Raw genomic sequence first — 25,082 nt, forward strand, 5'->3', positions numbered from 1 at the left:
ATTGTTTCATAATATTAATGGGATACGTAGTCGAACTTTCATCATATTTGTTTCAATTGCTTGGTTTTCTAATAAATTAGTTCTCCAGTAATAGCTAGTACTTCTCCAATTGTAACTTGCAATTTGCCAAATCATAATGTAATCAAAGCATTGTAATTTGGAGAATTTTACATAGCCAGAAGTTCACAACACACTGCATCTTAATTACAAAATCAGACACGTTCAATCTTAGAATAGAGAATGCACGTTTATCAAGATTCAAAATCCATCTTATAGAAGAGCTACACTACAAAGTGTTTCACTAGATATTTTGAGTTTGAGTTTTCGGAATTTTGTTTGTTAGGGCTCAATGTGAGATTTCTTGGCGCGAATTGTGTTTGTTAGGGCTCAATGTGAGACTTCTTGACGCGAATCCTGATTTGGTTGGGCTCCAACGACCACAAGAAAAAGAAGAAGAACAAATTCAAAAGAGACAAATTAATTTGTTCTCTCTGTTTCACAATGAAGTCATTGGATCTAGCAAGTGCTTCATCATTACTGTAATAACCTTCAAACGAGTTATGAATTAACAATTATAGACGGTTTCGCATATTCAATTAGGTTGTTTTGATTTAAAAATTATATCTATTTTAAAGATCTATGGAGATTATTAATTTAGAACTCGCTTATATAAAAAGATTAAAATTCTAATCCATAAACTTTTAACTCTATATCTACCTTCACCATGGGATTAGGGATATGATCCTCTAGGTCCTATTATTTAATTTGCGATACTTTCGAGACGTATTTTTGTGAGGTATATTTAGATCAATTAATTATTTCTTTAGACATCTATCATAAGACTTGTAAATCAGAAAAATAAAAAAAAATATATAATAATAACATATATCAATGAAATTTTACGAGGATAGAGTAATACCTCGTATAAGCTTTATATTTTTTTTGGCTTTTGCCACCATTATTAATATGTCATTCTTGTGCAAAAATTTTGTTAATAGGAACCAAAGAAGAATGGCTTACGCATATGGCCTTACTTATATGAAGTATATGTATAATTCAAGCTCGGAAAATAGTTATTGTTATAGATAATATCAAATTTATTTCTTTAATTATTTTTGCAAGTGTGTACATAGTTTTAATGTAGATGTAAATGTAATAATTTTATTTTTTATGGGATAAATCATGTTTTATGATAAATTTTTAACATAATTGTATTGATTTCTTAATGAATTTTGATAATTCATACAAACTTGAAGTATAGGTTATTATTAGCTACGTATCAAAATTTGTTTCTCTTTTTTAAAATTAAATTGTTGCAAGTTTATATATAGTTATAGCGTAATTGAAATAAGACTTGAGAATATTTAACATTAGCTATAAATACAATTTTGTTTCTTTTAAAATTAATTTGTTGCAAGTAAGTACATAGTTATAATGTGAACTGAAATACAATTATTTTATTTTCTAGGTTAAATTTTCTATTATAAATTTTAGAAATAATTATATTAATTTTATATTGAATTTTGAATTACTTTTTACATATTTCCGAAATAAATGACATTGTTAGAAAATATGGGTATCTCTTTTATCCCAAAATAATTATATATAATTAAAATTTGGCAAAGGAGAGTGGTTTGGAATTTTTCTTTGCCCGGCAATTTTATTATTCTTTTATTTTAAAGATTCATCATCATCTCTATGATCTTTTTTATTATACCGTAACTTTGCTATCTGAGAGAGAATTATAACGAACTTGAAAAACATGCTGTTAAATTTTTTATAAAAGTATAACATATGAAGTCTTGCTTGATAAATCTTAATCATTCACAAATCACAAGTATTTTAATATATTTGAATCATCATTTATCTACTAACTATTTTTTCTCCTTCCAAGTAGAATTTTAATATTGTAGCAAATCACACTTGAAAGTTGACATGTTATAAAATAACTATATATATAACATTTAAAGAATTTTCAAAACGATCAACATAATAATTTATAATAAATTAAAGTAGTAAATAAATTTCTAATTAATAATAAATTAATTTAAATGAGTAATTTACGTGATTAAATTTACTAGTTATATGGTAAGTGAGGTACTTAATTTGACATTAAACGTACAGTCCCTTCACCAAGTAGTATTGTTATTTGCAGATGAATATTTGATTCATATGTTAGCTTCTGCAGTTCTAAATTAGTATTTGAGGAGGGGGAGAGGTGGGGGGGGTGCGAGTGAAGTAAAAGAAAGGGAAAATTATATGAAATGACAAACATTCATAACTAATTATATCATAGGGGTATAGTTTAATTTATTTATCTTATATAATTATAGTTTAATTTTTTTTGCTATAATTAATGGGGTCCACAACCTATTATGTAACCAATAGTATAAAAACCTTATTTTCTAATTTTGTATATAATTATACACAAAACAATTTTCTCTCTCCTTTTCACATTCCAACTTTTTCTCCTACATTTAATACTCCAGCTATCCGGTTTGAATTTCAAATTGTTGCCCAAAATTAGATTAGTCCCTCCCGAAGTTGAAGTCAATTTCGTAAGTACTCCTTAATTTTAGTTGTTTACCTCTTCTTATTTTTTTTACTTATTCAAAATTTGTATATGTGTTCTGTTTATTATTCTTTTTCATATATTTTGATGAAATAATCGATTTTTTGTTCTTGATAGATCTAAAATTGGCCAAATAATGAATGAATCATCTCCATCTTTGAGGATTACCAGAGGTAGTCCTTTGCATGTCGATGTTGTTGACATTTTACCATCCTTTTCAATGGAGTTAACTCAAGATTTTGGGGTTGATGTAGGGTCTTTGGGAAAATCAAAACAAGTTATACAAGAACAAACCATGGAAGAGCTGAGATCAAAGAAAAAAAACGACCCTATGGCAGTTCAACAAGTTATTAAAAATGTCAAAGCTAGAGGCATTAAAATTGTACAAGGAAGAAGAAAGAGGAAAGTTGTAAACATTGAATCAGAGGAAAATGATTCTGAAGTTGTCAGATCTGAAGAACTTCATAATCATGAGGTAGTGTATTAAAACACAAAGTTAGATACAATTTTTTGGTTAATTAGTTGTCAATATACAAAAAATATTGCTTAAGTATTGTATATAGTATATTCCATGTTTAGTAATTGTATATAGTATATTGTATGTTTATGTTATTTTTGTTTTTTGTATATATATACAAAAAAGTAATTGGACTTAAATATACAGATGGAAAATTTTCATATACGATTAGAATTTGTATATTCTATTAGTTATATACAAATTATTGAAGTTAGTAAATATTAAGTTTATATACATATACAAAAATTGATATGTACATGTCTGTTTTAATAGCTGGTAGTAGGGGATTGTATATTAAAGGCTCATTATTTTTTTTATATACACAAAGTAATTGGATTTAGTTATATAGATGGAAAAATATCATATGTGATTATAATTTGTATATTGTAGTAGTTATATACAAATTATTGAAGTTAGTATATATTAACTTTATATATTATTGGAGTATATATAAAAAGTCATTTAGAAACTTGTATATAATGTCATGTTTAACTAATATATTCATATACACATATAAATATACAAAAAAAGGTAAGTTCATATATATATATATAGAAATTAATTTGTGCATGACTTCTTTTTTAATTTTTTTTGTATATATATGTAAGTATATATAAAATTATATTTTTGTTTCACTTGTTGTATGATTTTTTTTTTTTGAATTTGAACGTTTAGCTTAAAAAAAAGGACGTTTTCCTAAAATTGTGGCATTATCTTAATTTATTGTTAGCATATTTAACGCTTCAGTTACAAACCACTTTTTAAAATAGAATTGTATAAATAAAAAAAAACCTTTATATACAAAATTAAAGATACCTAAAATAACTAAACCATACCCATGTAATGTAATTAGGTAAACTATACCCATATAATGTTATTTGATCAAATAAGTTTGCCATATATGAAATTTTCCCTAAAAGAAAATATAAAAAAAATTAAAACAAAGAAAACTTTAAAAAATAGAGAGTGAGAGGAAGTAATAGAGTGACATAAAAAAAAATATTTTATACTTTATTTTATAAAAGAAATATTATTTTTTTTAATAATAATTTTTAAAATTTTAATTTTAATTAATACTAATAATTTATTTAGTTTTAGTCAAGGTGAATGTTATGTCATGATTTGATAATTTTTTAAAATAAAAAAGAGAGTGTATTATACAAATCATGATGAAAGTGGTACTTTTTCCGTTTCACAAAAAATGGTCTAGTTTAACTTGACGTGATGTTATTCTTTTTTTAAACGAAGGGAGTATAAAAGAGAGGTTTGTTTCTCAAACTAAAAAATGATAATTTAAGTATGTGACTTACAATCACAATAATATAGTATGAAACTCAAAAAAAGTTAGATATATTTTTAAAACTTATCTCTTAAAAATTTATACAATTAAAAATTTAGAATAAATATCATTAAATATGGAACTTAATTTTATTGTCAATCAAGAGATTTTCGATATTTAAATGCTTAGTCAAAATTTCAAGTCTATCAATAATGCATATCGAGAAAAAAAACAAATTAAATAGTGCCTCCTTAATAAATAGGTACTTGCTGCCACATATATCAAATAAATATATCTTCTGCTTTTCAAAACATTTCTTTATTAATTATATATATCTTCTTCTTTTCAAAAACATTCTTAATTAATTTTACTTAGCGCATCATCGATGAGCATTAGCACAAAATTATTGGTCAAAAGTAAAATTAAACGTGTTGCCCATGATTGCCTTGAGATCCTCATTACCTCATTACACTATTTTATTTCTCTGTCCAATATGGAAAAATTATTATTGTACACTTTGTTTATTTTACGAGTTCATTATTTCAAAAAGAAAAAAAAATCATTTTCAACATATTTAGTTGTTTTTATTAATTTATTTTCAACATTTAATTACTTTTATAAAATATTTTTAAGACCTAATATTAAACATTAACTAATATGAATAATATAAAAAAGACAAATCAATTTTTGAGTGACGTGTAAATTAAAAAATGCATGAATAAAAATATATAAATTTTTAAGTATCCCTTGGTAATGTATTCATCAATTAAATTACAAATATATGAAAAATACATTTGTATTGTTTAGTTAATCATGATTTAGAAGCTAAGAAGAACAACAGTCTTTCCAATATACTACTATATATTTAATTTCTTATATCATTTTTAAAAATGAAATGTATATGTCCATAAATTACATAAAAAGTAATGTAAGTTATAATAATTAATAATTAAAATATTTTATTAAACTTGTTTAAATCTCAAAATTTGAAAATGAAGGAATACTCTCCTGAATGAAATTTCTTGAAATATTTATCAACCATTAATAAAATCACATAAAGAATTTACTTCTAAAATATCATAATAACTTGCCAAAAAAAAAAAAGCATTTTATGACTTGCTATATTTTACTTGCAAAAAATAAGCATTTTATGGCTTACTATATATATTTTTTTGTATATAAAATTGTTATATTCGAGGTGCTGAAGGTCTTTACCAAATAATATTTATATCTTTAGAAGGTAGTGGTAATGTCTAGAATCGGGTGTTTACATTAATTTAATATATACATGTCATATATTTAAATTTATGATTTATTTTATTTAATCTTAATTAATACATGTTTTACTTCATTAAATCAATAATAATGAAAATTGAATTAGTTTGATGTAAACACTTGATGATGGTAATGGTAAGTTTTTGTCCTAAAATTTGCTTCCGAAATTTCACTTATAAAATTTCACTAAATATCATTATTCATAACCTTATTCACAATAAATATCACATATATCTGAAGCGTAAGAGTTACTAATTCTATTCAAATTTTGGTTTGAATTCAAACAATGAATATATTTTACAAAAACACAAAAGAAAAATTAAAGTTAACTATGCCTATAACATTTGGATGGCTCTTCAACAATTCAAATTTATATACTCTATCTCTATCTATCTGTCCAACAGTTTCATTATTATTTTTCATATTAATGACTTCGTAAATTTTTTAAAAAATTATAAATAAAAATATAATTTTATTATAGCACTTTTTAAACATAATGAATATAATATCTTAAGAAACATAAAGAAAAATAATTATCATTAATAATAAGATATTAAATATAAAATTATTTATTAATTTCATAAGAGTGGAGAAGTAATTTATTGGACAATCAAAATAAGTATAGTGGACTATCATATTTGGACAGAATATTTTACCCACTAAATTATCAACCTTTAGTTTTGCATTTTTAATATATAATATTTTTTCCTTTATGATTTACCAGTAGTTAAGCTAGTGATAAATTAAAATGAAATATATGAAAAAAATTTACCTATTTCAGATGTTTATATTAAATCAATAAAAATACATTATTTTATGTGATATAATAAAATAAAATAAATTATAGATAAATTTTATCCGACATACATACCGTGTTCGAAAAAAACAGTACTAGTATAATGTTTTTCTTTTTTTTTTTGGTTGGCAATATTAGTTTTACGAAAATAGTGGAAGAGATACATAGCCGTTATGTCCGTTGGAAGCGCACAGAAATGAGAGTTATAGTAGAAAAAATAGCTTTTTGTCTGGAAAAAAATCCACGTAGTTTTTTTTTATTGGCTATCAAAAGCATAAAAAAGTCGACCCGTTAATCATCACAAAATAAACTCATTATTAGTATTAGTATTAATAATAATAATAATAATAATTTTCTCATTTTCTTTTTCTTCTTCAACGATTCTTTTTCCAAAGGTTTTCAATCCGTTGATCAAAGGTAAAACCCTAACCCGATTGTTGTTTTCGGATCATCGATCTTCTCTGTCGCAGTTTTTTCGGTTTCTTTGTTTGTTAATTATTGGAATTGAGTTAAATTATCGTTAATTTCAGGTGTAGGTTTAGAAAAATTGAAACTGACTGCATTTGTTTCTTCTCAATTCTGTAATGATTTAGGAATTTATCGAAGCTATCATGTTTTGGATCGGCGGATTAGGTTTATAACTTTCTGTATTGATTCGATGGTGGAGTTTTTAATGTTTCGTTAAAGTGATGATATGGATTTTGGAAACAATTGCTTATTTTTCTCATGGAAGTACTGTTTTATAAGTCCAATTCTGATTTGGTTAACAGAAATAATTTGATTTTTGATTTCTTTTTTCACTAGTGTTTTCTTGTTAATTTGTTGTTTCTGATGTAAATGGTGTTGGCTGGAAGTAATATGAAAATTGTATAGTTGTCGAAATGGAGCAAAAGCATTTGGTGATATAAAAACTTTATTTACACCTGTAATTGTTTTTCTTTATTTTTAGGCGATTTGATACTGTCTACTACTTGTTGCAACTTCAATGCCTTCAGTAATTTCGCCTCAGTGGCAAGAGAAAGCTAGTGGATTCTTTCAATCTTCGGGTAACTCAGTTGGTTATGTTTCTACCTTTACTTTGATTTTTGTATGTTTGATAACTGAATCTTTGATACAGGGGTGAAGTTGAAAGAAGCTGGGCAGTCTGCAGGATCATTTGTTGGTGAGGTTGCGAAAGATGCAAAGGGAAATGTTGGCGAGGTTGCTGAGAAAGTTGGATCAGTAGTCAAAAGTCGATGGTCGCTCCTGCAGCAGCCATCAACAAGACATGCCATGCAGGAGCGCTTTATCTCTGCGGCTGCTACAACCAGCTTCTTCTTGAGGAAGGGGTTTTTGGAGACAAAAGATAAGGTTGCTGTTGGAAAGACAAAAGTTGAGGAGGTATTACAAACATCAGCAGTTTTTTGTGGAAAATTTCCCAATTGTGATTAATCAACATATCCCATATTCTTGATTTTGCCATACCTATAATAGAGAGCATTGTGGTTTTTTGTAGCATTTACTTTGTTATAGAACACTAGGTGATGTCAACGTATCACCAGGGAATTGGGATGACCACTAGAGTTGTGAGGCACACAAGGTTCTTGGCTATCTGGTCTTTTAATTTTGTCTTAGGTTCTGAAGTGACTGTTGTACTTTAGTAAGATACTGATGGGGTTCATGAGCCTATACTTAAATAGCAGAAGGTTTTGTGATTCAATTAAAACATAAGGGGGAGATTGAACTAAACCTTCTTACTAGAAACAGAATCATGAAGCTTTTACTATGTGATTCTATTCACAGCTCATCCATTACTAGCAGATTTTGACGTTACAAGATTTGGGTTTAGGACAGTTGCTATTGACACTCTCCTCCACTCCCCGCCCGTGCCAACTCATAAATGGAGAGATTTGGATTTAGGAGAGTATGAAATTTTGTATTTTGAAATTTGAGGTCAGCAACAAAGCCAAGGGAAGTTAAACAGAAGAGTTTATTTTTCTACTGTTAAAGTTATTAGCTTGACCTCTTTGATTCTTTATGCATAGATCTCCAATGATTCTGTCCTTGTAGTATTTCCTGGTAAAAGAGCTATTATATATCAATCAAATCTTATTTATAGTCTGTTTTGTTGGAGTTGTAAATAGGGATACAGAGAAGTATCTGTTTTTACTCAACAAGGACTTCTATTTAAGTTGTGAGGTTTTCAGTGTAGGTTTGAATCGTGATGGTAGGTTACCTTTTTGTCTTTGTAAATGTTAGGTGTTTAGTCACTAGTGAATGGTCATTTAGTGCTGGCAATGTTTTCTAAGTCCAGTCTAATATGAAACCACACAATCAAATTCCTAATTAAGGCAACAAATTTGGTTTCAAAATATACAGGGTGTAGTTCCTAGTTTGGCACTTCAATGGAATTGTTGTTGTATATATCTTTGAGTGAAGAAAATGAGGAATGGATGAGAGATGTTGATCTTATGATATCAGTAGTTAAAAACCTAAAGTACACATGATATGATATTTTTGAATCTTTTGCAAAGCAGTCTTAGTCTGAACTAGACACATGCAATAATTTTATGTTCCAGGTGGCAAAGAAAACTGCACAGAAAAGCAAGACTTTGCTGACTGATATAGAGCGGTGGCAGAAGGTGCACAATAATTTTCACTCTTTTCCTTTTTCATCTCAAATTTCTCTATGGCTTGCAGTTCAAAGTATCTTATCTTTTCTATTTGAAATGCAGGGAGTTGCCAGCACTGATGGTAAAGTTTCTTCTCTCTTGATCATTATATTACTTGCTTATGAGTATTTTTGTGTTCCTCATTTTTTTTGGGAGGGGGGGATGGATGGCTTATGTTGGTATCCAACAACTCCAAAATTTCTTCTGTTTAATTCGTCCTCGCCACTCTTTTACTGGATTTTTTTTAGTTCATTTAGGAATAAAGAACGGTGTAGTAGCAGATGTCTGTTATACTTGATCACACTTCTTTACCACTTCTACACCATGTCCATGAGTTGTAGAAATCAGTTCAACAGTTATAAATATGGAATGAGCCATATGATTATTTGCTTCCTCAAATCTCTCAGGAGACATTTTTTTCTGGCTATAGTGACATATCTTGGTTTATCCAGTGTTTGGAGTCCCCATCGATATCCTTGTGCAGAGGCAGCAATCAACTAGATCCGTTCCTTTTATCATGGTGAAATGTGCAGATTATCTTGTCTTATCAGGTGAGAGATGTACCAATAGTTATAGCAAACTGTCATTAGTTATTACTGTTATGTAAATTTTCTCAGAAACATCTAAATGATGTTATGTGAGCCTACTTTTGGTCTAGGGCTGAATTCACCTGAGCTATTCAAGGCTGAAGGGGATAAAAAGGTCATACATCAATTGGTTTCTTACTACAATCAAGGTATTCAGTTTCTAATCTCAAACATATTTTATTTTTCAAGGGATCAATCTATTCACTCGTTAGTTTGCTCGTTTGTGTTGTAGATCAAAATGCACCAATACCTGAGGGGGTAAATCCGGTAGATATTGCAGCTCTGATGAAGTGCTACCTTGCAAGTCTACCTGAGCCATTGACAACCTTCGAGCTTTATAATGAAATAAGAGGTGCTCGCTCAAGCATACACGCAATGAAGAATACCTTAAAGAAGATTCCAACTGTCAACTACATGACACTGGAATTGATTACCGCGCTGCTACTCCGCGTAAGCCAGAAATCTCTGGTTAACAAGGCAAGTTTATTCCCTTTCTCAATGAACAAAATTAGCACCTACCTTTCCCTGTGTCGATTTAGATATGCGCAGATCTTTGGATTTGAAATTGTCTTAGTGTACTTATCATCCTCTTGGTTTTTGGAGTTGATGTTCATAGAACCTTCGCTTCCTTCTAAGATGAAGAAATTGTGTGGTGGAGAACTGTGAAACGTGATACAATTTTTAACACTTGGGTTTTGAACTCGCTAATTGAGATGCCTAGTTTCTATGATAAGCCTTTGCATATATTGAATTTGTTTTATTTCTTTTTGCCCATTTGATTGAGATCTGACAAACTTGTTACGAATAAATCTTCATCAATAAAAAAAATGGGAGTTCTTTTTTTCCTTATCACCCAGATGATTGAGATCCAAAAATCTTGCTCCTTGTGAACCATTATCTTGCACAAATGTGTGAATTCTTTTCTTCAATGCGGTTTATATGCTTCTCACACTTTCTTCCTGGCAGATGGATGCTAGAACTCTTGCAACAGAAATGGCTCCAATCCTTATTTGGCAAAGAGGACAGAGTCCACACCAGTATGACCAGTTCTGGAACCATTCAGCAAAATCTTCTAAGAAATATATGGACTCCAACTCTAACTCTAGTGCATGGGAGATGCTTGAAGGTCTGTTTTTGTTTATTCCTTTCTGTTTTCAAGTGGGTAGTGTAATATTTCATTCATCTTTGATAATTTTTAACACAAATCATATTAAATGAGGGGTGGATGGATACCTCAGCATCCAAATAAATTTTGAACATTAGCACGTTGAATCTCTTTCTTCTGTCATAGACAGACTTACAAAGTTTAAAACAATGTATTGTGACTAGTGACCCTGTTTTATTTGGTAAGAAATCAGTTGACACATTAAAGTACCATGTGTGAAGTTAAAAAGTGGAACTGCCGGCATCTACATCCACACCTGGAGATTGCTGGTGATGGGAGAAAGATCTTCTCTCATATTAGTAATGATGAATTACAAGGGTAGGCTAGTCGCAAAATGGATATTTACTACTACATATATATACTAAGTAGGTAGATATGATACAAGTACGTGAAGACTTCAAATAGGCTATATATTGACTCAAAATTTTGAAAAGGAAAGGTAAATGTAAGAAAATTTTGAGAAGATATGGAAGTTAATATTGAAATGTGTATCTGTATAATTAGATGTGTATCAGAAACATAATAAATTAGAATAAAATTGTAGAAAGAAGTTATGCAAAGATTAACTTAAGCTGTGTGCTATAACTGTTTTTTAGCTTGTTTTGCATTTCAATGAAAAATTTCTACTACTGCAGCTGAGACCTTAATTTTTAGAGTACATTCTCTATTGGAGTATGTGTAGCCCGTTGAACGGCTATTTCCAAAAGATTTGTGTTTTCTGAAGACACCCAGGGTAGAATATGTTGTTGTTTTATGTTCCTTTTCATTTCTCTTTTGGATGGAGATTTTGTGCTAGTGGAGGTTTCCACTTCTTACATTTGTTAATATAAACTAGGTGTAGGTAAAGAATTGTTAGTTATGTTTATTGAGACATATTTTTCTTTTGACGGTAATATCTGGGAGCATGTTCTGTTTACATTAGTTACTTAAGAGTAATATTATTGCATTTTGAGATTGTTATTTGCAACTTAAAACAACTGTTAAACAACTTATTCCATTTTTCACCTGTGATTGTTTTTGCATCCAGATGAAGATGAAAATGTTGATGCATCTTCTCCCATCCCGTTGGATGATGGATTGCCAATTGACTTGGGTGCTATTGATGCCATTCAATGCTTAATCGAACATCATAATGCCATATTTACCGATGCGAATGAGACTGTTTGGCGATAGTATTGCATCAGACTCTCAGATTGGATATATTGCACAGATAGAATGTCTTTATCCCTGGTGAACATCAGAAAAAAGTTTGGAACTCTTTTACCATCATACTTGATTTTCTCATAACATTTAGGAGTTTGTAACCGTGGCTATGTAAATTTTTGATTGGGATAGGCATGCATAGGTTCAGAACTTGTGTTTATAGCTCAGTTTTTTTTGTTATGGGGTGATTGTTTGGATGCTATTGAAGGTATATAAAGCATAAAAGAGCTTATGTGCTATTCAAGGGTTTGTACTTGTGTTTGGAGCATTGCAAAGTATGAAATAAACATAGATCTTTGCAGTTTAATGAGTCATTTTCGGTTTGTCTCTGTAGTTGCTTGAAGAAAATTTATTACTTTTGCTTTATCTTTGCATACTTGGTGGAATTTTAATTGATTTTCATATAATGTAGAATACAAAAATAGAAACAAAACAAGTCTTTGTTGAAAGGAATACACGGATCTAGAAATTCCACTAGTATTTGGAATATATAAAAATAATAAAGTATTAAATATAATTTCGGGAGTGGAGTTCTAATAAGGGTGATGCCTACACGGCTTTATTTTTATTTTGTAAAGACAAATAAATTGTTTTTAATTAATTTTTGAACCATGCCAAAGGAGCAGACTATGACTCGAACTGAATATCATGTTTTCAACGTTATTTTTTTTAAATACTCGTTATAAAAATCTCACATATATTCCTACAAATTTAGAATACTAAAAAATATAAGTAGGAGAAAAGCCAATGTCGATATGCCAAAACTATTTGTTTCAGTGAAAATGAAATCAAATATAAATCTTATTGTTCTTTCAATGGGAGTACACGGAAAAATAAAAAAGTATAGTTAAACATCGTTTTGGCTAAAATTATCTCTCGATTATGACTTAAGTTTTATGTACATATTTATATTATTTAAGTGAACAAAAAATATTCTTACACTATTCAAATATAACAAGAATCATCTTCAGTATATTTTGTTAAGAAACTGATTGAATCAATAATTTTTTTAAAATTTTAGTCATGTCTTAGTCACGACGAGAAGATCAAAGTTACCTAAAAAGAATAAGGATATGAATAGGAATTGAATCTTTCATTATCAGAATTTAAATTTGTGTGTTGTTAATTTATATTATTTTTACATTATCAAGTAAATTGACTTGTAATAATAGATAAGTCCTGAAATATAGACTTTTAAAAATATTACACTCAACTATTTAGATATTTTCTTTTAAAAATATATTTAAATACGTATATATTATATACGATGCAGTTCACAAGTTATGTAGACATTTAGTGACAATCAACAAATATCTTTTCAACCTATGCCCGAAACCTCAAATAGACATTTATATTATACAAAGGTGTTATTACCCCTGAACTTTTATTAATATTCATACCCCTTTTCGATTTATGTTACACTATCTTGTGGGTTCAATATTGATTGACTTTTTTTCAAGTTAATATCATGTAAATCAAAAAAGATAAAAAATTAGAGATCGTATAAATATGTCTCTAAAATTTCGATCACAAATTGCAGGTACTTAGCGCTTTTTCCCTAGACATTTACTTGTGGGCTAATTTTAGCCAAAAACTCAGTAAATTTTTGGGGCTAAAGAATTGCAGAGTGAAAAAAGAAGCTAATTGAACATGAAGAAGCATCTCTTCCTCTTCACAATACTCATCTTCTCCAAGGTATAATCAAAATTCATCAATGCAATTTATTATGAAAACATTGCTTCCAAGTAATTTCATCTGATTTATAAATTTATTACTGTATGAGAATAGGCACTGGTGAATGAAGTTAGGGCTTCCTTGCAATATCCAGTAGTTGTAAGCACTTGGCCTTTTTTGGAAGCTGTTAGAGCTGCCTGGAACGCCGTTGACGGTGGTTTCTCTGCAGTAGATGCAGTTGTGGAAGGTTGTTCTGCTTGTGAGAAACTAAGATGTGATGGTACAGGTATATGTTCATTCTCATTTTATACTAATTGTTTCCTCTTTCTTCATAATTGATTAATTGAAAAGCCGAAGTAAAATTTTGTGATACGGGAGTTGGTATTGAGGTGATTTGTGTCTGTAATATTTTGATTTTTTTTAAAGAGGTGAATCCATTAACATACTCCTGCAACTCTTTTAATTGCTCTTCACTCAGATTGTTTAGCATCGAAATGGATGCTAGGAAACATGCGAGTTTAAAGGAACAAAAAGTTGTCTTGGTCATTCATAAAGTAGCTCAATTTCTACAACTAAAGTGGTGTTCTGTTCCAAGGATTTTGATGGCGATAATTGTAGTGGTCACTCTTTAGTCCTCAAACTGATACTGTCCAAGAATATTTCCAAAGTTGAAGAGTTCATAGTGGAGGTACCACTATGTATACCACCCCCATACTAAATATTGAAATAGCTAAACTAGAAAACTCATTGAAATCCCCAAATGAGTACAACATCCAGCAAAGATCTATGCAATGCTATACACCACAGAAGTTCCTTGTCAAAAATGTATTCACCGCAGGAGTTTTGAGCTACGTGAAATAAGGAAAAAGTTTTCTAATTCTCGGGTATCTAAATTTATTATGACTTAATCATTAAGTTTCTGAACAATATTTATAATGATTCCTTAAATACTTGTCTCGACTTCACACACACCCTCAAACACAAAGTAGTGAACTAACCTGAGTGCGGTATTAAAAAGACAAAGGCTACCACCGTATGGTTCGCCCCGAAAGGCACAGTGTTACCAGAATAATTATTAGAAAGAGAAAGAGTACTTCCAAGACATTCACCAGAAAGAAACAAAGAAATTATAAAAACAAGAAAAAGATTAGCCAGGTATACAAGTGTAAGGCTGGTTCCCAAAAGTAGGAACAACATAAAGTCTCCACCAAGATCCTAGAGATACCAATACCATGATATATAAGGGGGGAAACTCTTGTTGAATGAGTTGGTTTACAGGATACAAGAAGGATTTCTTATATAGGATTTTGAGTTACATGAAAGAAGAGAATTTGCCTAATTTATTGAATTCCAAATTGTTGCATTATCATCAAAATATCCTCGACTTTCAACAGTAACATGAACATTAAGTATATTATGCGTAGTAGTTATCTGGGCTTCCAATCATACCGCTTCATCTACCACATTTTAGTTGACCTATTTCAATGTAAGAGGGTTGAACAGTTGACAAGTTAGTCCTACCATTGACTGTCTGTTGTCAAAACAAAAATTATATACTTTTAGTTCAGATATGGGAATTAGTACAATTTTGTCCTAAAGAAGAATATTGGTGACAGAAAAGTCAGCCAGTTGTAAGGTAAGAGTTGATGCAGTTGAGCATCTTGCTGATGGTTTATACAATATGATACTTGAATTACTATAGCAGTTCATAAGTATTCTTTTCATGTCAGTTGGGCCTGGTGGAAGTCCAGACGAGAATGGAGAAACTACACTTGATGCCATGGTCATGGATGGGGTAATAATTTTCTGTTTATTCTTGGATGTTGCTTCATGATCACTGCGATGAAGACAAACATAATTAAAATTTATTTCGGATTTGCTAAGACATTCATAGGTAACAATGGAGGTCGGCGCTGTTGCTGCTATGAGATATGTGCCAGAGGGAATTAAAGCTGCGAAGTTAGTGTTGGAGTATACTAAACATACTATGCTCGTCGGGGATCAAGCCTCAGCTTTTGCCATTTCGATGGGCCTTCAGGGGCCTACAAACCTAAGCTCAGTTGAGTCAATAGAGAAGTGGACAAAATGGAAAGATAATTCTTGCCAACCTAATTTCCGGAAAAATGTTATCCCTAGAGATAGTTGTGGTCCATTCCATCCCAATGGTCCTTCAATAAGAAGATGCCTGATGGATAACGAGCTCAGGCCTAATGAATTTGGATCAGTTAATGTAGGTTTACATAGTCATGATACAATATCCATGGCTGTCATCGATCAAGTAAGTTGTTGGTGTGTGCTACTTTATTTTGTTTTGCTTGTTGGCTTCTTTCGCTACAAATTGTTTATTCTTTCCTCTTTAGATTGGACGGATTGCTGTTGGAACATCAACTAATGGAGCCACATTCAAGATTCCTGGAAGGTGATGATCTTTACTTGTTTATGCTATGAGAAAACATTGTGTGATCTTTCAACGCTTTACCATGAAGGCAAAAGGAACTTCAATGACCTTTTTAGAATTGTTGTGCATATGCCACACACTTCTATTTTTGCTTTAGTAAAACAAAGTACTTTGCAACCTGCTATTATTTCAAGGAAGCTGCAAATGTTGTTATCAAGTTTACTGTCTCTTCCCTAAAGGGACCATTCTCGTCTTAAAAGGGAAGAAGTAGAGACAAATTACATAATGTTATGGAGGGATATGACATTTATTTAGGAGGTGTCTGAATAAGGTGAAACAATTTATAAACATTTCAAAAACTGTTATGAAGAGTTTACGGCTTGACCTATCTATTTTGGATGGAAAGCAAAAAACAATCCTTTACAGGTGGTCACTATGACTGGCGGCGGTACCGGAACCGGGTGAACCGGACCGGTAAATTCCGGAACCGGGACTGTGAGAACCAGGACCGGACAGGACCGGTAACCGGGATGGACCGTTATTAAAAAAAAATTAAATTATTTAAAACTTAAAGATTTAATTTTTTTTAATTGAATATAATTTTTATTATAATAATTAAAAAATTAAAAATTTAAATTTCAAACATTAAAGTTATAAAATTTAAATTTCAAACTCTAAAAGTTTGAAATTTTTAAATTCAAACTTTAAAGTTTAAATTTAAAATTTTCAAACTTTCAAAGTTTGAAATTTAAATTTTATAAACTTTAATGTTTGGAATTTTAAATTCAAACTTTAAAGTTATAAAATTTAAATTTCAAACTTTTAAAGTTTGAAATTTTTAAATTCAAATTTTAAGTTATAAAAATTTAAATTTCAATCTCTTAAAGTTTGAAATTTTTAAATTCAAACTTTAAAGTTATAAAATTAAAAAACAAATTAAGGCGAATAGCCTATATTTTTATTAATACTTATTTGATATTACAATTACATTTACAAAAATATTAGTAGAGTATTAAAAGATTTAGTCTACACAGCCACCTTCTAGGAAGAGTTCTGTTTGAATTAAATCTCGAATTATCATACTTTTACTAATAGTTGGTGCCACCATATAAATCCCTTCGTAAATCATTCAACATTTCTTTAGTAACATGTTCAGGAATTGGTTGAATAGAAAGATCTTCCATTGCTTCAATCCCGTCGTCACTATAATCCTGCATTACTTCATCAATGTCATCTTGAAATTTGTTCGGTAGTGGTTCACGACCCAAATTTCTTCTCCTGGCATTAATCCAATCTCGAAATAATGTCGATATCTCCAAGCTATCGGCTGCTAGTGAATGCCTATGTTCTCCAAGTTGAAACCTTGCTGCACTAAAGACGCCTTCCGAAGCTACTGACGACGCTTGCATTGGTAATATATCTCGAGCCATCGGTTGTAGTTTTGGAAACCCTTTGCCGCGATTTCTCCACCATGCTGGAATATCTTCAGTAGGTTTTGTATTTTATTAACATAGGCATCAAAATCATTTCTATTATCGTGAGGAAGTTTAAGATAATCCTCTAAATAAGCATCAATATTATCTTCATCAAATCTACTCCTAGAGTTTTGAAGTTCATTTTCACTTGATAAATTTATATTAGCATTATATAAATCATACAATTTTCTAGCTTCAATTTTTATGCTATCTTTAACTTGTTGACAACTAGGAATTTCTTCTAATACATCATTAATATCTAAGTTTAAATACATTTTTTCAATCATTTTTGATGCATCTACATTTTTATACTTAGGGTTAAACAAACATGCAGTTAAATAAATTTGAGGAATAGAAATATAATATTTTTTAAATTTTAAAATCATTTTTCAATGGTTTGTTGAAATCTTGGTTTATTTTTAAATTTATATAATTTAGAAGAAATCATACAAATATCAGGCAAAATAATACAAATTGATGGACTATAAAGTACAGATATTCTTTTTGTAGTTAAGTAAAAAACTTTTAGGAAATATATAAGTTTCATTTATATTACGCCAATCACTATCATCTAGTCTATATGTCATTTCAGAATTATAAGCATTCCAAACCATTTGTAAGGGTATTCTATATTCAAAAGCGACTACAAGCATTTAATATAAAGTATTCCATCTAGTAGACACTGTTTTTGGAATTTTTCTTGGTGGAAGATTATTTTCAAAACAGCGATTTTGAAAATCTTTACGCCTAGACTTAACATTTAAATATAAAATGACATGCATTTTCAACTTTCGTACATCCGTTATCATACATATGTACATCATCTCTAACCATCAAATTATATATATGTGCAGTACACCTAATATGATAATTATCACCATAGAAATGACAAAATGTAGGTTTTAAATATTCAACAGCAGCATTATTACTTGAAACATTATCTAAGGTTATACTACTTATTTTATCACATATTCCATAACTTTGTAAAATATCTAAAATAGTTTGAGCAATATAACTACTGGTTTTTTGCATTTGACAACATTTATAACCTAAAATTCTTTTTTGCATATACCAATTTTCATCAATCCAATGTGCAGTAACAGTCAAATAATCGTTACAGTTTACACTACGACCCATATCAGAAGTAATAGCTATTTTACAAGTACTATAATAAAATAAACAACGAAGATATTGAAAATGTTGTGCATGATAATCAAATACAACCTTTTTTATTGTATTTCTAGCAAAACCTTTAAAGTTTGTATATAATCCAATTTTTAAAGGTTTTGCTTGAATACAATAAAAAAGGTTGTATTTGATTATCATGCACAACATTTTCAATATCTTCGTTGTTTATTTTAATATAGTATTTGTAAAATAGCTATAACTTTTGATATGGGTCGTAGTGTAAACGGTAACGATTATTTGACTGTTACTGCTTATTGGATTGATGAAAATTGGTATATGCGAAAAAGAATTTTAGGTTATAAATGTTGTCAAATGCAAAAAACCGGTAGTTATATTGCTCAAACTATTTTAGATATTTTACAAAGTTATGGAATATGTGATAAAATAAGTAGTATAACCTTAGATAATGCTTCAAGTAATAATGTTGTTGTTGAATATTTAAAACCTACACTTTGTCCTTTCTATGGTGATAATTATCATATTAGGTGTACTGCACATATATATAATTTGATGGTTAGAAATGATGTACATATGTATGATAACGGATGTACGAAAGTTGAAAATACATGTCATTTTATATTTAAATGGCGTAAAGATTTTCAAAATCGCTGTTTTGAAAATAATCTTCCACCAAGAAAAATTCCAAAAACAGTGGCTACTAGATGGAATACTTTATATTAAATGCTTGTAGTCGCTTTTGAATATAGAATACCCTTACAAATGGTTTGAAATGCTTATAATTCTGAAATGACATATAGACTAGATGATAGTGATTGGCGTAATATAAATGAAACTTATATATTTCCTAAAAGTTTTTTACTTAACTACAAAAAGAATATCTGTACTTTATAGTCCATCAATTTGTATTATTTTGCCTGATATTTGTATGATTTCTTCTAAATTATATAAATTTAAAAATAAACCAAGATTTCAACAAACCATTGAAAAATGATTTTAAAATTTAAAAAATATTATATTTCTATTCCTCAAATTTATTTAACTGCATGTTTGTTTAACCCTAAGTATAAAGATGTAGGTGCATCAAAAATGGTTGAAAAAATGTATTTTAACTTAGATATTAATGATGTATTAGAAGAAATTTCTAGTTGTCAACAAGTTAAAGATAACATAAAAATTGAAGCTAGACAATTGTATGATTTATATAATGCTAATATAAATTTATCAAGTGAAAATGAACCTCAAAACTCTAGGATTAGATTTGATGAAGATAATATTGATGCTTATTTACATGATTATCTTGAACTTTCTCACGATAATAGAAATAATTTTGATGCCTATGTTAATAAAATACAAAACCTACTGAAGATATTCCAGCATGGTGGAGAAATCGCGGCAAAGGGTTTCCAAAACTACAACTGATGGCTCGAGATATATTAGCAATGCAAGCGTCGTCAGTAGCTTCGGAAGGCGTCTTTAGTGCAACAAGGTTTCAACTTGGAGAACATAGGCATTCACTAGCAGCCGACAGCTTGGAGATATCGATATTATTTCGAGATTGGGTTAATGCCAAGAGAAGAAATTTGGGTCGTGAACCACTACTGAACAAATTTCAAGATGACATTGATGAGGTAATGCAGGATTATAGTGACGACGGGATTGAAGCAATGGAAGATCTTTCTATTCAACCAATTCCTGAACATGTTACTAAAGAAATGTTGAATGATTTACGAAGGGATTTATATGGTGGCACCAACTATTAGTAAAAGTATGATAATTCGAGATTTAATTCAAACAGAACCCTTCCTAGAAGGTGGCTATGTAGATTAAATCTTTTAATACTCTATTAATATTTTTGTAATTGTAATATTAATAAAAATCTAGGCTATTCGCCTTAATTTGTTTTTAATATTGTTGTATTAAATATAATTTTTAATATTGTCAATTTTTAATTTTATAACTTTAAAGTTTGAAATTTAAATTTTATAACTTTAAAATTTCCAAAACTTTAAAAGTTCAAATTTAAAAATTTCAAAGTTTGAAATTTAAATTTTATAACTTTGAAGTTTGAATTTAAATTTTATAACTTTAATGTTTGAAAATTTAATTTTTTTTAACTTTTAAAGTTTGAAATTTAAATTTTTAATTTTTTATTATTATAATAAAAATTATATTCAATTAAAAAAAAATCTTTAAGTTTTAAATAGTTTAATTTATTTTTTTTAATAACGGTCCGTCCCGGTTACCGGTCCGGTATACTACCAGTTTCCTTCCGGACCGCACCGGAACACGAAATACTTTACCGGTTCCGGAACGGTACCGGTTCTCACAGTCCCGGTTCCGGAACTAACCAGGTCCGGTTCACCCGGTTCCGGTACCGTCGCCAGTTATAGTGGTCACTAAGGTATCAAAAGATTTAACATTTTACATTGTCGACTTCTGAGGTTCTGTCAATCTGCGTTTGTAAGTTTTGGAACTTTGTTAAGCAGGTACCCAGCAGAATAGTCGAGGTCATGCAAGCTGGTTTGGACAGTGCCATCATAAAGACGAATTTGGAACTTTGTAAATGCCTGATATATTCTGCAGATAACACTAATTCACAAAAATATAGGTTCATGATAGCTATCTCTTTTGTCCTTAGCTGTGAATCTTTACTTTTCCCTTTCCACTAATCATGGTTTATAGGCGGAGGAGGAATTTCTTATAATAGAATCGGAAAATTTAAGTTGAAGTGTCTAAAAGTGGCTCTTATATACGGGAAACCTTTAATCTCAGTGAAGGGAACTGGACTCTGTTTTTCATCAAGTAAAGGAAAGGTGGAAATTAAATTACAGAATGAGGGAGCATTTCTTTATACTTAGATTAGATTTTTTTGAATAACTTTCTCATTCTCTTAATCAATTTGTAGAATGTCCACTTGCTTCGATATTTGATCGGTGGTAGATTTTGCATTGAGTATACTTGCCTCTACAGTAAAAATTTACTTGTGTCACAGAATAAAGCCATTACTTCCTTTACCTATTTTTCAGAAAACATATAAAGCATTACAGTGGTGATGCAACAAACAATATTTTATCAAACTGGTTTTGTTAGTTTTCTTTTTGGTTTTCTATCTTTAACAGTTTCCTTTAAATTCTTCTTTCCCTTTTAAACGTATTTGTAGGGTTGGTGATGGACCTATAGCAGGGTCTTCAGCATATGCGGATGCTGAAGTTGGTGCTTGTGGAGCCACTGGGGATGGTGATATTATGATGCGCTTCCTTCCGTGGTATTTCGCAAAAGCTTCCTCTGATTGTTTGTGCCATCATGCACAGTAGAATTTCATTTTGAAAGTAACATTAGCTCTCGAATAAAATAGGTAAATATGATACAGAGACTGTTCAGAATATCTGACCTGGTAAATTCCGAAGGAAGGGTTTTGAAGGTTGGGGATTATACATAAAAATGTGGCATGAGAATAATTAGTGAACCATAGCTCCTCGGTCTTCTACACGGTCACACCTGCAGGTGGTATTCCTGTGAATGTTAAATCATTAACATGTGATGGTTGGCGGCATATTGCCATTTGGCTTGTACAAACGATTTTGCTTGTGTCAAACAAGCATTTTAAAGGTCTGGTCTGGTTCTTAAATCAGTTATCCTGGAAGTAAGAAGCTAAAGCCCCTTGAATAAATCTAGCTTATCTTCATAACTTTGCATAACCCCACTTCTCATCCTCTAAGAGATTGGAATAGAAAATTTGTGCTGTAAGCGTCTAAATTAATAGTCAGTATACCTAGATTATAGTTGATTTTGCTGGCTCTCCAGATTCTATTGCGGGAATCACAAGCTCTAGATAAAATTTTAGATTTGTTACCCTGATTGATTAGTGCTTGGATATGTCTTCTTATTGTTTCCTCTTACACTTAATAGGGAATCTAAAAGTTTTAGCTGAACCAAATTCGTGTTTTTAAGCTTTTTATTTCCTTTTTTTTTTGTTTTTTGATAACGGAACATATTTGTATATTTATATAAAGACCACCAAAACTATGTGGTCACCCACAATTACAAGGACTGCATAAAAGCTCTTATACGCTTGGTTTTCTCAGAAGGAATCTAAAACATCAAAAAAAGATTCATGGTCGACTACACCAAAAACTATGTGGTCACCCACAATTACAAGGACTGCATAAAAGCTCTTATACACTCTGGTTTTCTCACAAGGAATCTAAACAACAAAAATAGATTCATGGTCCTCTAAATAATAAAAATAGAAAAAAACTAGACACATCATTTTATCTTCTGAATGTGGCTCGATTTATCTTCAAATCACCTTCAATTCCTTCTTCCCAGATTGTCCACCAGTGCAAGCTGGGACGATCCTGCATCTCTCTTCTTGATTGGATTGATTACCTTAATTGTTCCAGCAAGTTAAGAGTTCAGATATTTTTTCTGGAATAACCCACATGATGCCTCTTAAGCTGATGAAAATCCTCCATAACTTAAAGTCAACTTTCAGTGCAAAAAAAGGATTAGTGATTGTCTTTGACGACTCTTTACATAAATTGCATCTTGAGCATAGATGATAGGCTCTCTTGCTTAAATTATCTTGTGTCCGAACTCCCTCTTTTGCTAAAAGGCACATGAAGCGAACAACTTTATAAGGAATTTTCACTTTCCAAATCAACTTCCAGGCTAACAACCAATCTCATTATTTGATAAATTGAACTCCTTATAGGCTAAATTGACAGAAAACTTCACTTGCTTATTTCCATTCCAATTCAAGTAGTCTTCCAGTTACTGATCCACTTAAATTGTTCCAACTTCCAAGGTGTTGTGGAAGTCTTTTAACCAATCAATCCCCCAGTCATTAAGTAATCTCCTTAATGTAATGTTCCCATCTTGATCAGCTTGTATTTCTCCTACTATTGCTTCTAGTTGTTGATACAAAAGTCATACATAATTTAAAAGGAGACACATAACATTTTTCTTTGCTGTTTGCTGGATATCAGTTATCAGGCTGTGGAGAATATGAGATTGGGAATGGAACCGAAACTTGCCGCAAAAGATGCTATATCGCGAATTGCAAGGAAATATCCAAACTTCATTGGCGCTCTATTTGCAGTCAACAGAAATGGGACTCATGCAGGTGCATGCCATGGTTGGACTTTTCAGTACTGTGTCAGAACTCCTGGGATGAACGATGTTGAGGTCTTTACTGTTCACCCTCAGTGATCCATCCCTTTAGCATTCCCAGTTTCTATTGAAGTTCTTCCTCTTCCATAAAGCAGCATGCATAGTCTCTTTCACATGTTGCTAGAATTGATGATATCCTTCCATATTGTGAACCATAAAAATTTTCTTTAATACAGCAAGTTCAAATTTGACTATTTGAGTATCTGCATTAATGACAATTGACAACCTATTAAAGCTTCTAGTATTTGCTTGTCCTAGGACATATCAAGAGCATAGAAAAACTGCAAGTTTGACAAATTTTGGATTTATATGCATACAATAGATTTAATGTGGTCTGATCCTTTTCCAGATCTTTTAATTCATGCACTAGACTTACTTTTATTTTTTCTCTTCCTGTTTTGTGGACTAAGGAACCTAATTGATGTGCAAGGTTCTTGCTAATTGGACATGGATTTGTCTCAACATTGATTAGTTCTACAAAGGGGAACTATGAAAAAAGTTTTGTGCTTGAAAGTTTAAGAGTGTTTAAATTTGCTTATTTTAAGTGTTTTTTAAAAGTCGTAAATGTTTTAAAATCAGAATAACAAAAATAAGTCATAAGCCCGTCTAAACAAACTCAAAGTATATGGTTGGACATAGATTTGATTGAAATTTGAGAAAAGTAGTTCTTGAAATTGAAAAATGGCACTATTTAGAAATTGAAGTTGTGTTTAACATGTATTCCACCTAAATTAAAATAAAAAGTTGAAACCTTGTGAGTGGGAAAATTCACGAATTTTTTTTAATCAAAGCCATTATTTAAAGCAATTTACTAAAATAGTACGTTTTTCAAAAATTTTACAGAACTAGTATAAACGTATTCCATAGTAATGTTTTAGGATATATTTTATTTTTTTAAAAGTTCAGATGTGTGCTGACGGCCTTAAGTTGTAAAACGTTACTTTGAGTAACGTTTTAACCTAAAAAAGTTACTTCGAGTAACGTTTTAACCTAAAAACGTTACTCACAGTAACGTTTTATAATATGTCACTTTGAGTCACGTTTTATTTCTAAAACGTTACTCCTAATAACGTTTCTTAAGAATCCAATCACGGGTGATCGAATCCTGCAATAAGGCCATTTGATTGAGTAAACTTGGATAAGGTGCCAACGAGATAATAAAAAATAGA

The 25,082-nt window shown here is 30.2% G+C and overlaps 2 protein-coding genes across 3 annotated transcripts; both read left to right on the forward strand.

Annotated features, from left to right (window-relative positions):
* The first annotated feature begins 6,566 nt into the window (after nt 1-6,566).
* Nucleotides 6,567-12,352, forward strand: LOC101264906 (uncharacterized Rho GTPase-activating protein At5g61530). The gene is made up of 10 exons (XM_004235129.5): nt 6,567-6,856; nt 7,389-7,485; nt 7,557-7,819; nt 8,998-9,060; nt 9,154-9,172; nt 9,543-9,641; nt 9,749-9,826; nt 9,910-10,154; nt 10,644-10,803; nt 11,870-12,352. The coding sequence occupies exons 2-10, from the start codon at nt 7,425-7,427 to the stop codon at nt 12,013-12,015; spliced, it is 1,134 nt and encodes a 377-aa protein (XP_004235177.1). The 5' UTR covers nt 6,567-6,856; nt 7,389-7,424; the 3' UTR covers nt 12,016-12,352.
* A 1,231-nt stretch (nt 12,353-13,583) lies between these two features.
* LOC101267007 (probable isoaspartyl peptidase/L-asparaginase 3) lies at nt 13,584-24,107 on the forward strand. 2 transcript variants are annotated; one of them, XM_004235375.4, is made up of 7 exons: nt 13,584-13,740; nt 13,834-14,005; nt 15,450-15,514; nt 15,614-15,997; nt 16,080-16,138; nt 21,902-22,006; nt 23,730-24,107. In XM_004235375.4, the coding sequence occupies exons 1-7, from the start codon at nt 13,696-13,698 to the stop codon at nt 23,950-23,952; spliced, it is 1,053 nt and encodes a 350-aa protein (XP_004235423.2). In that variant the 5' UTR covers nt 13,584-13,695; the 3' UTR covers nt 23,953-24,107. The 2 variants fall into 2 exon arrangements, with proteins under 2 accessions (XP_004235423.2, XP_010318172.1); XM_010319870.3 differs by having other exon boundaries at nt 13,620-13,740; nt 15,604-15,997.
* The last annotated feature ends 975 nt before the right edge of the window (nt 24,108-25,082 follow it).

Source organism: Solanum lycopersicum, chromosome 3 (genome assembly GCF_036512215.1).
Source record: "Solanum lycopersicum chromosome 3, SLM_r2.1".
Taxonomy (NCBI): domain Eukaryota; kingdom Viridiplantae; phylum Streptophyta; class Magnoliopsida; order Solanales; family Solanaceae; genus Solanum; species Solanum lycopersicum.

Coding starts and splice junctions, on each gene's coding strand:
- LOC101267007 (XM_004235375.4), top strand. CDS start 13,696: ATGAAGAAGCATCTCTTCCTCTTCACAATACTCATCTTCTCCAAG. Junction 13,741..13,833: donor CAATACTCATCTTCTCCAAG/GTATAATCAAAA, acceptor GTATGAGAATAG/GCACTGGTGAATGAAGTTAG. Junction 22,007..23,729: donor ATGATGCGCTTCCTTCCGTG/GTATTTCGCAAA, acceptor GCTGGATATCAG/TTATCAGGCTGTGGAGAATA.
- LOC101264906 (XM_004235129.5), top strand. CDS start 7,425: ATGCCTTCAGTAATTTCGCCTCAGTGGCAAGAGAAAGCTAGTGGATTC. Junction 7,486..7,556: donor TGGATTCTTTCAATCTTCGG/GTAACTCAGTTG, acceptor TCTTTGATACAG/GGGTGAAGTTGAAAGAAGCT. Junction 9,642..9,748: donor AGATTATCTTGTCTTATCAG/GTGAGAGATGTA, acceptor CTTTTGGTCTAG/GGCTGAATTCACCTGAGCTA.